The sequence below is a fragment of the Sus scrofa genome, chromosome 1 (genome assembly GCF_054392235.1).
Source record: "Sus scrofa isolate SSC_HxYL_T2T_F1_AM1 chromosome 1, Sscrofa_HxYL_maternal_Yorkshire_Landrace_v2.0, whole genome shotgun sequence".
In the NCBI taxonomy this organism is placed as follows: domain Eukaryota; kingdom Metazoa; phylum Chordata; class Mammalia; order Artiodactyla; family Suidae; genus Sus; species Sus scrofa.
Window position 1 is genome coordinate 269,174,051 of NC_139383.1, and position 14,809 is coordinate 269,188,859.

General features: G+C 38.3%; 1 protein-coding gene across 3 annotated transcripts in view; it reads right to left on the bottom strand.

Moving 5' to 3' along the window:
- The window catches only part of LOC110257084 (uncharacterized), a 485,227-nt gene that overhangs the window by 417,187 nt on the left and 53,231 nt on the right, over positions 1-14,809 (bottom strand). For 2 of the 3 annotated variants that reach the window (XR_014826103.1, XM_021075740.2), the window contains exon 2: positions 12,635-12,869. Coding sequence is in view for 2 of the 3 variants with exons in the window: in XM_021075740.2 (XP_020931399.1) it covers positions 12,866-12,869 (4 nt within the window). In the remaining variant the exon portion in view is untranslated. The remainder of the gene's footprint in view (positions 1-12,634; positions 12,870-14,809) is intronic. The other variant, XM_084994080.1, reaches the window with a different exon arrangement.

Below are 14,809 nucleotides of genomic sequence, written 5' to 3' on the forward strand. Positions count from 1 at the left end.
AAAAGGCAATGCATGGAAGATAACCATAGCAATTGGAATTCTGCCTCTACTTTCCTTCCAAATGTTGGAATCAAAGCTTATGTCCTCTAGACATTCACCTCTAAAGAAAGTGAGTGCAGTGGATAAGATTTATGTCACCTTTCAGTACAGTCCACCAGCTGGCAAGCTGCTCTGAGGACACTTCTTAGTGGGAGAGATTAGAGAGAGATAATAGATACAGATAAAATACAGATATAAAATCAAAACTCATATGGAGTTCCCATCACAGCTCAGCGGAAATGAATCCAATTAGGAACCATGAGGTTGCAGGTTTGATCCCTGGCCTTGCTCAGTGGGTTAAGGATCTGGCAATGCTGTGAGCTGTGGTGTATATCATAGACATGGCTTGGATCTGGCATTGCTGTGGCTCTCTTGTAGGCTGGCAGCTGTAGCTCTGATTAGACCCCTAGCCTGGGAACCTCCATATGCCATGGGTGCAGCCCTAAAAAGACAAAAGATAAAAGACAAAAAAAAAAAAAAAAAAAAAAAAAAAATTGAAACTCATATGAAAGAGACCCACACAATGCATCTTATAAAAAGAACTCTAAGGACATAGAAATAATGTAAAGAGCAAAATAAAAGAAATGTCTGGAAAAATATAATTATTACTTTGAGAGAAAAAAAGACATTTAATCAATAAAACAAAAACAATATTGTAAACATGTTAAGATAGAGGAAAGGAAGTTTGAAAACTGAAAACATGGCAGCAAAAATTTTATATATATATATATATATATGTTAATGTCAAGAAAATCTCCCAGAAAGTACAAAAATAGATAAAAATAGGGAATAAAAGCACAGAAGATTAATACAGAAAGTTTAATATCTGACTAAAGTAAGTTACAGATAACAGGTAAAATGGAAAGACAGTATTTACCAAAAAAATAATTCAACAAGTGCCCATGGAATACCCAGCATATCAAAGCTTATCATTATAAGATTTCAGAACATAACAAATAAATCAAATATTCTTAAAGCTTCCAAGAGATATAAAACAGATCAGATATAAAAGGACTGGGAATCAGAATGGCATTAGGCTTTCTAAAAACAATATTGGAACCTGACAGAAAGTAGCACAATACCTTAAAAATTCTGAAAGAAAATCATTTCGAACCTAGAATTCTATACACAAGCAATTATTTAATAAGAATATTTCAGACATCCAGGGAGGAACACAAAAACATAACCCTTACGTATACTTTATAACGAGGACGGAGAGTGTATGCCACCTAAATCAGAAGGCAATCCAAGGAGGAAGAAGACATAAGCAGGAAATAGGCAATCCATCCTGAAAAAGTTAGCAAGTGTCATGGTAATGGCTGAAGAAAGCCCAAGGTCAAGAGTTGCTAGCAACTAATGGACAAAGAGGGCCAATGAGAGGAGATGGAGGGTTCATGGTTCATGGCTCCAAGATAAAGAAAAGTAAAAGGAACCAATGCACTAGTGTTACCTAATGTATTTTACACTTCAGGGAAAATATCTGAGATGGAATTAGTGATAAGAAAATGGAAAAGTTAGCCAATGTAAAAAAACAGTCCATTTTAATTTCAGGAAAAGTTTATATATATGTTTGTACACACACAAAACACATAATCATCATATTATATGTACTTTAGCTGTGGGTAATATTTACACTGTCATGATAATATAAACTCTAAATATAAATATAAAATTGACACAACTGTATTTCTAAGAATGGAGAAAAATGATTTTAATTGGTGGATCATGTCAGAAAACCAAATACTTTTTTTTTTTTTCAGAGTATGACTTTAAGATAGCTAAGTTTTTTTTTTTTTTTTTAACAAGTGAAACAACATACAGTTGTGTCTTAGAAATACAGAGATAAATACCTGAAGAAACCATTAAAAATTGTTGAAAGACATTAATTCTGAGGAGAAGTGGAGTGGAGGACTGCCTTGTTTAAACTTGAATTATTGACTTTTAAACTGTAAATCCTTTGTTTAAGTACATAAATAAAAGGAGTGGTGGAACTTGGGGGGGAAAAAAAAAACACATCTAGAAAGGTCCAGAAGATAACAATAGCATCAAAATCAAACATTCTTATGATAAGACTGGAGCAGATAGAATTTCAAACTCAGGGGCAGAGGCAGGGGGTGGGGCCAGTTAACAGTGAGAAATGCTTCAGGGATTCAAGTCACAGTGATGACTGAGTAAACTTTATTGAATTTGACCACAAAAGGGCCATCAATAGCATCAAGAGTGCTGTTTCCAAGTCACCTGAGATGGCTTCAGATTCTGGCTGAGAAAGGTTTTTCATCTATATCAAGGTTGTATCTGGCCTATAGCACAGCCACAGCAATGCATGATCTGAGCTGTGTCTGCAACCTACACCACAACTCATGGCAATGCTGGATCCTTAACCCACTGAGCAAGAGCAAGGACTGAACCTGCATCCTCATGGATACGAGTTGGGTTTTATAACCCCCTGGGGCACAACGGGAACTCCTGTGATTATAATTTTTGATTCATAATTCATTTGATTCAATAGATTCACTAATTTGATGCATGTATATTAAGTCAGATTTGAAGAGAAATAAGACAGGCATTATACCAAATAAGAAAGACATTATACAACAAAAGTACACAATTAATTGTTTAACTCCTTAACATGGCCCAGCAGGGTTTGTATAATCTGATTCCCACCTACTTCAACCTCTCACTGTCAAGGCCTCTGGTGGGGGCAGGGTGGTGGGGGGTGGTGCCATCACATAGACCTTTCATTCCATGAACATGCCCTGCTTCTTCTCTGTGTTCTCATTTCTCTTCACTCTTTTGCCCTTCTCCAGATCTTAGCTAAAATGTCCACACTTCAGGGAAGCTTTTCATGAAATCCCAGGTAAGGTTAGGTCACCCTGCTACTCTAGCATTTTATGACTCTCTACAGTAGTGGTAATCACAAGTGTAAATAGGAATTAAACATATGCTTTGTTTAAGTTCTGTGGTTCCTTGCTGGAATGTACGCCCCAAGAACAGAATTATTTTCTTTTTTGCCACTGTTGCCCTAGGGCTTAGTATGATGCCTGCCTTACAAAGAAGACTTCAATATACATTTTGTGAATGACTGGTAATATGTACTTAAATGGTATTTTCAGAATGTTGGTCATGGCAGCAATTTATCCTTATGAATTGCTAACTTTCTTTAACAACCTGTTACAGATTCATCTTCTCAGTTTATCTAGCCATTTCTGATTCTATTTTTATATACTTGTAAGTTCTCTAAGTCATCTCACAAATGTCAGACCCAGAACCAAATTACATAATCTTTGTCTACTGTCATTAGGAATCAAGGCTTTTCTTTTTCTTTATTTTTCAATTTACTTGTAAAGTCAGGGGGTGAGGAGGAAGGCTACTCTAATATGGGCATTTATTGCAGTATAGAAATAACTGGTAATTATGCTCTCTAAATGAACTTGACTTTATGGTTGGTGTCAGGTTTTGCTAAGTGCCCTGGGCCCAACTGAGACTAATTAGGCCTGCATTAAATATTAAAGCTTTCTGACACCCAGGTTTTGACGGTGACAGAAGAGAAGAAATCCTGTAACCTAATCTGCACCCAACAGGGGTAATTTATGTTCACTTCTTATAACAAAAGAAAATCCAATTATGTAGCTGGCTGGAAGATATATTTAAAGGAGAAGTTAATGTAAAAAAAATTGCATAAACACACACAGAGTACATAAAATAACACAAAAATGTCAACAGATAGTTCCTGTTTGGCACCAACTACATCAAATGCCTGTTGATTGCTCTCCTATAAACTTGTGTTTGCACGGGAAATAGCTTTTTCCCCGTAAATGTGTTTAATACAGTGTAAGGGCATGAAGTCAGCATGCACCTTTGGGCAGTAAAAATATGATAATGCCATTTCACTTAGGAAAGGTCTATTGTGTGGAGACTTCATTTACAATCCATCACAGGACCATATCTTTCTGTTCCTTCAATTATTGAACTTGTAAAAAGGCAACTTTCTTTTTCTTATAGATGAGAGACAGCTCAAGGTTAGGAAATGTGGTCCATGTCCCAGCTCTGTCCTCAGCTGGATGCATGATCTTACATAAATCATAGAATCCCCTGGGTTCTTCTGTTGTCCTTTCTATAAAATGCAGCTTGTCATGCTAGTGACCCCACCTTTCAGTGTGTTGATGTAGCACAATGGTTTTCACTATTCACAAGGAGCAAAACTGCAAACAAATCTTACTTAGTGTCTGGATGCTAAAAACCATGATAGGAGAAAATATAAGAAAAGGAATATGCGTGTGTGTGTGTGCATGTGTGTATATGTATGTGTGCGTGTGTGTGTGTGTGTGTGTGTATGAATGACTGGGTCATTTTGCTGCACAGCAGAAACTGGCACAACATTGTAAATAAACTATAATAAAAATAAATAGAACAAAACCTAGTATTTTACTAGTACAACAAATATATTTTATAAACCCAAATGTTTGCTGTTTATTTGTTTTGAAGCCCCTCAGTGAGAAAAAAAAAAAAAACTGTTTGAATATAATGTTTCTATAATGGAAAAGTTCAAAGATAAACAAAGATAGAAGTGATGGCAAAATAAAGCACGAGGCATTTATCACCCAGATTCAATAACTGTCAACTAATGGCCAATTCTATTTGATCTCTCCTTTCCCACAGCCCCATTTTTTAAAGCAGATCCCCTTTGACTATGTCATTTCACTTGTAAACATTTCATGTGTACATTGAAAATATGAGGACTCAAAAAACGGTAACATCAAATTAAAAATTAATGTTAATTCCTAAATGAAAAAAGGAGTCATTTTGATGAACAAAAATTATAAGAATGAGAGATTTTAAAAGATCATTATTTTGGGGGTCAACTTCAAACTCTTATTTGTTTTAAATTACATTTTTATGGTAGAACATGAGGTTCTGAGAGCAAAGTATTTTCAAATAGTAAGTCTTGCAGCAATGCATCTGGCAATATCAAATGATATAATTATATCAAATGATGTAATTAAGAAAAGAACTTGAATACCACCTTTGACACTAAAACAGATTAATTTAGCAGCCAAGGTTAAGAAACATAGTTTACTCACTTTGATAAAACATGACTTACATCAACTGGGGTATGGGTTATTTATTCTTCTTGTTGTTATAGTTTTCAATAGATTATTTGATGTTTCCTAAAGACTGAGGATAGGACTCTGCACAGAGCATACCCTCAATAAAGATGTATCAGAAAAAAATGAACAATTAAAAATAATGTTTTTTGGAGTTCCCCGCATGGCACAGCAGTTGACAAATCTGACTAGGAACCATGAGGTTGTGGATTCGATGCCTGGCCTTGCTCGGTGGGTTAAGGATCTGGCGTTGCCATGAGCTGTGGTGTGGGTCGCAGACACGGCTTGGATCCCGCATTGCTATGGCTGTGGTGTAGCACGGCGGCTACAGTTCCTGTTACACCTCTAGCCTGGGAACGTCCCTGTGCCATGGGTGCGGCCCTAGAAAAGACAAAAAGACAAAATAATAATAATAATAATAATAATAATTTTTTTTTCTTGTTTAAACTATAGAGTTGATTTACAATGTTTCTTCAACTTCTGTTGTACAAAAAAGTGAACACTATTTTAATCAAATATTTGTGAAACTGAGACATCTGATGAAAATTCAGAAATCAGTTCTTAAAACCACTGAAATCCTAAGTGACTGCAAAGTCTTAGAGTAATGAAGACTCTAAGAAATGTAAGGTATAACATTATTATTATCGTTTTATTACTTGTTATAAAAACTAGATTACTGGATATATACCCATCCCCCTCAGTAAGCTATTACTCATTAAATTTACCGAAACTTGAAAATAAAGAGAAACTATGCAGAGGACAATGATAAAGAAGTAAACAAGACTCTCTAAGAGAGAAAGTATAAGAATATTGTATTGTGAATCAGTAGACCTTGGTTCCAGACCCTCCTTAGCCAGCCCTGACCTTAGTTAACTGGTATAGTCATTGCTACTCATGGAACTCCAGTAATAAAATTAAAGATTGAAAAAGATAATTGTCTTTGCCTCCTTCAGTTCTAAATTCTATGATTCTCAATATATGGGTGTTGGGAACTAATTAAATAGGCCTGAGGAAAGTACATATTTTGGGAAAATAACTTTTCAATAGCATTTTTAAGGGCCTGTCTGAGAATACTTGGGGACAACTTAGCCTGTTTCTCCAAACTGGCCTGCCACACTTGTGTTAAAAAATCATTAGCATTTGGGTAGTCCTAGAGTTCTTTTGAACCACACAGTAAGGAGGGCCTTTCTAAGTTTATTGGCAGAAAGAGTGATTTCCCTATGAAAGGGTGGTGTAATCAACTTGGAGAATATTACAACCCTCCATTCCCTGGTGTGAGTGCAACACCCTTCAGAGCCAGGCTTATATATTTTTTTTCCCATTTTCTTCTCCTGCCCCTCCAATGAAGCACATTATGAAATTATGGAAAAGCCATTTTATATCCAAAGGCAGCTGGTTGCCATGGGTTACTAGAGCCTTATCTGTCCCCAGGGTGATTTTGCTGACTGAAACCATTATAGGACAAACAGAGGGGCTGAAGAAGAGAAGGAGAGGGAGCAGACAGGACCAAATCATACAGAGATGGGGCTCTCCTGGATGGGCTGGGATGCTACCTCTGTGGCCCAAGGGTCTCATCAGGCATCCACAGAATATGAACTTGCTTGAGGCAAGGTAGTTTGGGGGAAATGGGGTAAGGAAGTAGTCTATAAGGTGCCTGGAAATATTTTTCAGATGATAAGATGACTAAAAAGGTCATGGCATGTTCAAAGATGGAAATCATCTCATTAAAGACTGAATATCTCTTGCTTTCTCTCCCTCCCTCCCCCTTCTCTACCATCCAGGACTGTTAAATACTCTCATTTAAAAATAATATCAAATCAGATTTAGAAGTCAGTATAGTTATTTATTTAATATTGAATTGCTTCCACATCCTCCCACCTCCAATAAGAGCTCATCCAGTCTCTGTTTGAATTCCCAGACAGACAGGGAACTTACCACCTATTAAGCCTAGTCATTCTATTAAGGTTCTTTGGATTAATATTGATAATGAAGTCTAATATCCATTGGCTAACTGCCATGTGATAGGCTCTGGACTGCTTTTATTGCAGCCTCACAACTAATTAATGAAGTTGATATACCTGTTTCTTGGATAAGAAGACAAAGGCACAGGGTCATATATCAAGAAACTTGAGAGGTGTAGATTTATATTGATATTTGAAAGATCCCAAAGTTTTGCTCTTTCAACTGTGCTGTTACACCTATTGCATGATTTATGTTCTGTTTCTCTCTTAAGATATGCATCTCTATTACTCTAGTTTTGTGCTTTCCTCTCCATCACCTTCCTGGTAACCTTCTGTATCTTCTCCCTTTATAAATGTCTTCCATATATTATCATGTCCTAAAGTGTTTATTTAGTCTAGGTTGCCTGATCACCTAATGGAATAGACTCTCTTCTATTCTCCAATTTCTATTTCTATTAATTCATCCCAAATCAAATATATTTTTTTGGTCTCCACATGTATTATATTCCTGAAACATACTGAGCCAGCTGAAAGCCCCAAGCCTATTTCATCCATGCTGAGTTTAACTTACGTTCTTCCTAGCCTCTATATTTTTTAAGTGAATAGTGGCAGACGTTTACATTTCTCCATGTGAAATTTCATCTGGTTAGTTCTATCATTCCAGGCTATGGAAACCTCTCTATATACTCGTCTTTTCATGCAACATATTTGATTTGAAGAGCAAACTGTGACTCAATCCATGTCACAAATTAAAATATGATGACAATGATCATGAATATAGACAAGGATGTAATCTAATATTCAAAAATCCAGAACGGACGTGAGTTACACATTTTTTTTTCTTCTGGATTAGCTAGTAAAAGGATGCTGGAATAGGTCACTGATGGAAGATGAGCTGTAGGGAAAAGATGGGCTAAAAATACCATCATTTTCCAGCTACGTGACTGCTGGTGCTAAGTAGGAGAGAGGAAGGCATTCTAGGCTCTGAACCAAAGCTGCAAACGTCAGAGCCTCTACTGACACTGGCTCTCTTTCTATATAATGCTGAGTATATCTTTGTTTACTTTAAAAATCAGATAAATATTAATTCAACTAGCAAATAATTAATAGTACCTACCAGGGAGGTATCAAGATTTGATTTAAATCCCATTATTTTATTTCACAAATTTGTATTGTCAGAGTTGTTGCTCTTCCCTCATGGAGCTTATAGACAAATGAGGGGATAAAAGTAAATCTACAAACTTACTGCGGTAAAAATTATAAAGAAGCATAATTGGATTTTAAAAGAGAGGTAGGTAGAATAATCTAGATTAATAATTACAAAATGCTTCTCTGAAGGAATAACGTCATTTTTGGTTTCGCCTGTGGCATGCGGAAGTTCCTGGGCCAGGGATAGAACCCACATCAGAGCAGCAACACAAGGTGCAATGACAATGCCTGATCCTTAACCTGCCCTGCCACAAGGGAACTCTCTCTGAAGGAATCTTTTTTTTTTTTTTTTTTTTGCTTTTTAGGGCTGCACCTGGAGCATATGGAGGTTCCCAGGTAGTGGTCCAATCAGAGCTACAGCTGCTGGCCTACACCAGAGCCACAGCAACACCAGATCCAAGCCACATCTGAGACCTACACCACAGCTCATGGCAATGCTGGATCCTTAACCCACTGAGCGAGGCCAGGGATCGAACCCGCCATCTCATGGTTCCTAGTCAGATTTGTTTCCACTGCGCCACGATGGGAACTCCTGAAGGAGTAACTTCTAAATTGAGACCTGAAAGATATATAGTCTTATTTGGGCAAAGAATGGGAAAAAAAATTTTTTTTTCTGGTAGAATGCTTTGAGGAATACAAAAAGGAAAATTTAAGGAACGAAAAGAGGACAAAAATAGCTGAGGAGCAGTGAGCAAGGAGACTAGTGAGTTGGATTGTGTGAAACACAGACAGGACCAGGTCACACAGGGCTTTGCATGAGGAGTTTGAATATTATTCTAACTCTAATTAGAGTCTATAGAAGGATTTAAGAACAAGATGGCTTAATTAGATTCATATTTAAAGACGTAGTTTTGACTATGATATAGAAATAAAATTAGGAATGAAAATTAGGAGATCAGTTAAGTACTGCAGGGTCAGAGATTAAGGGAGGCGTGGTGACAGCTTACATTTGAGTAGTACAGGTGAAAAGGGAGCAATATTGAGGCTCTTTTGCAGGTAAGTTGTATAGAACTTCGTTTTGTATTTCTTGTAGATAGGTGAATAAGGAACACATCAAAAAGTGTAACATTCCAATAGTCACAGATTTTTTTCCTAAAGAATTAATAGCCTTAGTAGGAAGATAATATGCACACAAATAAGAGAGATACATCTAAAGAGGTTTGGGGAGCATAGGAGTATCCTGGTTTGTGCAGGAGGATCTCAAGCAAGGCTTCACAGAGGTGGTGGCATTTGAAGCATATGGATACATTTTAGGATGTATAAATACAACAGAGAATACAATCACAACTATACAGATATGTGCGTACTTCCACCTCTACAGATTTTTATGTAGTCCTATATTTGGCACAAATATACTGAATGCCTACAATATGTCAAAAGTGTTATACAGGAGTTCCCATCGTGGCGCAGTGGTTAACGAATCCGACTGGGAACCATGAGGTTGTGGGTTCGATCCCTGCCCTTGCTCAGTGGGTTAACGATCCGGCGTTGCCGTGAGCTGTGGCGTAGGTTGCAGACGCGGCTCGGATCCCGCGTTGCTGTGGCCCTGGCGTAGGCCAGTGGCTACAGCTCCGATTGGACCCCTAGCCTGGGAATCTCCATATGCCACGGGAGCGGCCCAAGAAATAGCAAAAAGACCAAAAAAAAAAAAAAAAGTGTTATACATTTTAATGTAACATTTAATGCCCAAGTAGATACTCATTCTTACCCATTTTACAGAAAGAGACAGTTATATAGTTAATGTACTCAATAATGCAAACCATATATATAATTGAGGCTGTTTTGAATTTAGTTTTGCTGGACTTAGAAATTTTTAATTCATAATAGCAACATCTATCCCCTAGCACGTAATACATTATTCTTCATAATACTTATACTGTCTAATGTAATGAACATTTTACAATTTTCCTTTATTTACCTCTACTATTAAAATATTAAGCCCTCTGAAGGTCAAAATTGTCCTGTTTCATTCACCAATGGATCCTCAGCACTCGGATAGAGTCTGTACTCAAAGCTACTAAGTGGGAGGAATAAATCTGAAAAATGGATGCTTATAAACCCATTTTCCTCCCACTCATCAAGATCTTTCAGCAAATTCAAGTATATCAGTTTATAATGTTATTGATCTAGTTTTACCAACTCAAACCATATTTGACTTTATCCTTTCTTTTTATTACCCACCAGCCAGTTCAGAATAAATTTATTGACCCAGGTGCTAGGCTCCAGTTTGACGATGAAGATATACAAGACAGACTATGCCCTCAGGGAGCATGTGATATATTGGAAGACACGACATAATCTTTTGAAAGGTTAAATAATACTAACACGGTGATGTAATCAATATCAAAAGACTGCATTAAGACAAAATTGAAGTGCCAAAGAGAACAATAAGGATAATATATATAATGGCAGATAAGAAGACATTATTGAGGATTTAGTTGATCTATTTCGGCTTCATAGAGGAAAAGAGCTTTGACCAGGTTATTAAAAATAGGTAAGATTTTCTTAGGAAAAAAGAAAATATGAGGACAAGCCAGGTAAGAGCCGTGTAGAAGCAGAAGCATACAAGTGAACCTAAATAAACTGGAGGAACAAGATATCGAAAGGGCTGACTGGATCAAAGAATGAGAGAACATGAGTTTCTGGGATACTATGCCCAAATGTGAGAACTAGAATTAACTAATTGAGGTTTCCAAACATATCTTGATATTAGGTAATGACTTAAGATTTGTTTTACTTTTGAATACTTCATTACGGCAAGGTAGGTGAGGTCAAATACCTCAATGTCCCTACACTAAGGGATAAAGGACAAGTATTACCATGGAAACCTACAAGCTGAAGGTCAGAAAGCTCCCCTGTTCTGACAGCATCATGCAGAGAAGGGTCTGGGGCCTGAATGATCTGCACAAAACATAACTGGTTTGAGTCTTAGGGCAAAGGTGTTGTTCCTTTGCTATACCACAGTGCAAGAGCAAGGATAATTTTGAAGCAGAGTTCCTTACCAGACATCTTGAGGCAAATGCCAGTTGTGCATAAACTTGTTGAAAATGGCAGTCTCCAGCATCTATGACTACAGTAAACTTTAGATTTGAGCTTCTGGCCAAAAGGGATGCCATGGTCCCTGTGAAGCTGGAATCAGGCACCTGTTCCCAAGCCATCTGAGTCTTTAGGGATGGTCTCCAAAGCAATCCTACTTATCTCTTTCACCAGCTCATTGATGAATTGATCATCTCAGATATGCTCTATTAATTTAAAAGAATGATTATCAATTGATTCATTTATTTATTCAAAAATGTGTCTGTTGTGCCTCAGTTTTAAAAGCATTGTCACTACTATATATCAGCACTAATATAGGCATTAGATACATATCTGAGAGCAAGACAGAGCCCCTGGTTGGGGATGCTAGTGCTGTGATGAAGGCTATGAGAGCAGCAAGCACAGGACACTGTGGGGAGGTAGAAGAAGGACACCTACACTAGAGCATAGTGACATCTAAACTGAAATATAAAGATGAGTCAGCAGAGGACTCTGGGAAGGAAAGGCTCTCCAGATGGGGAAACTGGCATGAGGAGAAACCAGAGCCTGTTCACAGGGCTGCAAGTGATTCGGGGGGCAGGAGCATTGGAGATGGAGAAGCAAATGGTCCAGATTAGAAAAATCTTCAGGTCATGTTAGGGAATTTGACCTTTGCCTAAGGGACTCTTGGAGGGCTTTAATCAGAGGAAGAGAATGTCCATATTCTGTTTTTAAAGGGTCTTCTTAACAGCACTGACAAAAATATAGTGTAATCACAGAGAAGAGCCATATACATAATTGTAAGTGTTCTAATAGCCATACTTTAAAATAAAGAGATGAAATAATATTAGTAACATATTTCATATAACACAATGTATCTAAACTCTTATTGTTTTGGCATGAAATCAACACAAACACTGTCAAGGAGGTATTTTACATTCTTTCATTTGTACTAGAGCTTTGGTATCCATTGTGCCTTTTACACTCACAGCACATCTCCAATCGAACTAACCACATTTCAAGTGCTCAATAGCCACATGTGGTGAGAGGCCACTGTCCTGGGCAGTGAACCCCTGGAAGTGGTGGACAGAAAAGAGTTTGGGGTAGAGAACGGCTGAGGGTGGGGCTGGGACAAATCTGAAGAAATTTTGAAACATAATGCTTCTTGAGGTACACTCAGGTATGGGTGGGTCCACATTGAGTTGATTTGGGGCTACAGGCCCAGGTAAAAGGAAGCTCAGCTATTGAGAAGAATAAAGCAATGGACAGGGACAAAAACCAACAAGATGCTTTTGTAGTACCTACCTGACACCTGCCTCCAGAAGGCCCCAGGTGGCACTGTATGATCTTGAACAAGTTTCAGCTTCCCCAAATGTTTCCACAGCAAGAATAGGGACAAAGGAGCAGCAATTAATTGTGGACGTTTGCAGTCAGGCAGGCAGCAAAGAGGTAGCCTATTACAATGGAGTAAGAGCTAGGTCTCAGGCACATCTTCAGGCCCTGGAAGGCAGAGTATGGTAAGACTCCATCAGGAAACTATCTAGAAAGAAAATGAAAAAGATTTTTAAAAATATGTTTGAATACTTATTATGTGCCAACTCGTGGAACCAAAACATAGCCAGACAGATCACACCAACCTATGCAGATGAACATGTGAAACGACTGCAACCCTCCTCCCCAGCTATCACAGTACAATGATAAGTCCCCACTGTAATCGAGCTTATTCACTGATAATCAAACCTGAAATCCATTGAGCTTGCTGACCTCACATCACTAAAGTGCAAATTCTGATTTCATAGGCCCTGATGCTTTCCAGCCCTTCCTTGATGTGAAGGGAGAAGGGAGCCACTGCCTTCCCTCTGTATTGTTTTGAGTTAGAGGGGAATACGTTGCACAGCAAAAGAGGAGTAGGAATTAATGCAACATCTCTGAGCTGACAGGTGTGGCCCTTTCTTTCCCAGTGGGCTCACATGCTAACAGTATGTTTGGCAAGGACAGGGTTAATTAAGGGTCACAACCTTCTGGAAAGAACCACATCTGTCCACTCACCTTCAAACCCTATTACCCACTCTTTCTAGATTCTTTCTTCCTTGATGAATGGAAAGGATTTCCACCCCCCTCAGGAGATGCACAGGCTCTCCCTTTGATTTGTGCTTCTCCATGCCCACTGGTAGTTTTGTAAATACCTCGTAGTTCCCATGCAAATCCATGGATCCAAATGGATGCTGTGTGTATAGAAACTGAAGTAGTACCCGCAGCTTCATAACTCAGACAAATTTAAGACCCAGTCTTTCCCCAATAAGAACACCTGAATACACTTTTATTCTTTCACTCATCTACCTTTCCATTTTATGGATGAGAAAAGCAGGATTTGGGATTATCAAGTAATGTGTCTGATACAACCATGCGGCAGAGCCAGGATTCAAATCTAAGTCTGCCTTGCTCCACTGTTCATGATTTTTCTTTTGAACAAGTCTGTCCTGGTATTTGGAACACATGGGACAAATCAAGGATCCAGTCACCCAAAGTGGGGAACACACAGTAAAAAAGTCTAAGAAACCAGTTAAGGCTTAGGATCAGAACTAACCTTCAAGGCCAAGGCAAAGAAAACAGGGACTGGATTCTGAATCTTAGGCCTAATACCATCCTTCTACCACCAGATGAAGCATAAAAAGATCAGGACGGTTACAATTTCAGCTGGCCTCTGGGGCTGGACTGTCTGAGTTTAAATCCTAACTCCACCGCTTGCTAGCTATGTGGCTTGGGGCAAATTACCCAATCACTTTGTGCCTCAGTTTCCTTCTCTGTAAATATAGATAAAATAGCACCCTTCTCATGGAGTTGTTTCAGGATGAATATTGTTAAAAATTTGGGGAAAATGCCTGTGCAATGCAATTCTGACATTAACTCCCTGGAGTTATTGCAGACTTCACAGGCTAAGGGAACAGCCTTCCAAGATTGCCTTCACTTCAGATACCAGCCACAAACTCTGGTCCCCAAGTTGTTTATCATTCTGACCAACTGGCTACAAATTCTTGAGTTTCCACTCTCCTCTCAGGTTGGATAATTCTCTACAACTCACAGAAATCAGGAAAGTGCTATCCTTTGATTACAGTTTTACTATGAAGAATAGAAATCAGGGCCAGTCAAATGAAGACCAACATAGGGCGAGATCTGAGAGAGTCCCAAACACAAAGCTTCTGTGTTCTCAGGATGGACAACCCTCCTGGCAACCTCGAAGCTCACTCCAGCTTTGTGTAATCTCATGTTAGTTTTCCCAGCATGGTCAGCCCCCATCCTAAGAGTATACTGGAACCCACCATTAAGTCACCTCATTAGCATGAAGTCAGATATCATCTGAGAAGCCCACCATAAATAAATTCCAGGAGTGTAGAGACTCCCTCCCAAGAACCAGAGACAAAAGCCAACAAAATTCTTTATTACACAATAATCTGGCATCAAGCAAATGCTACATGAATA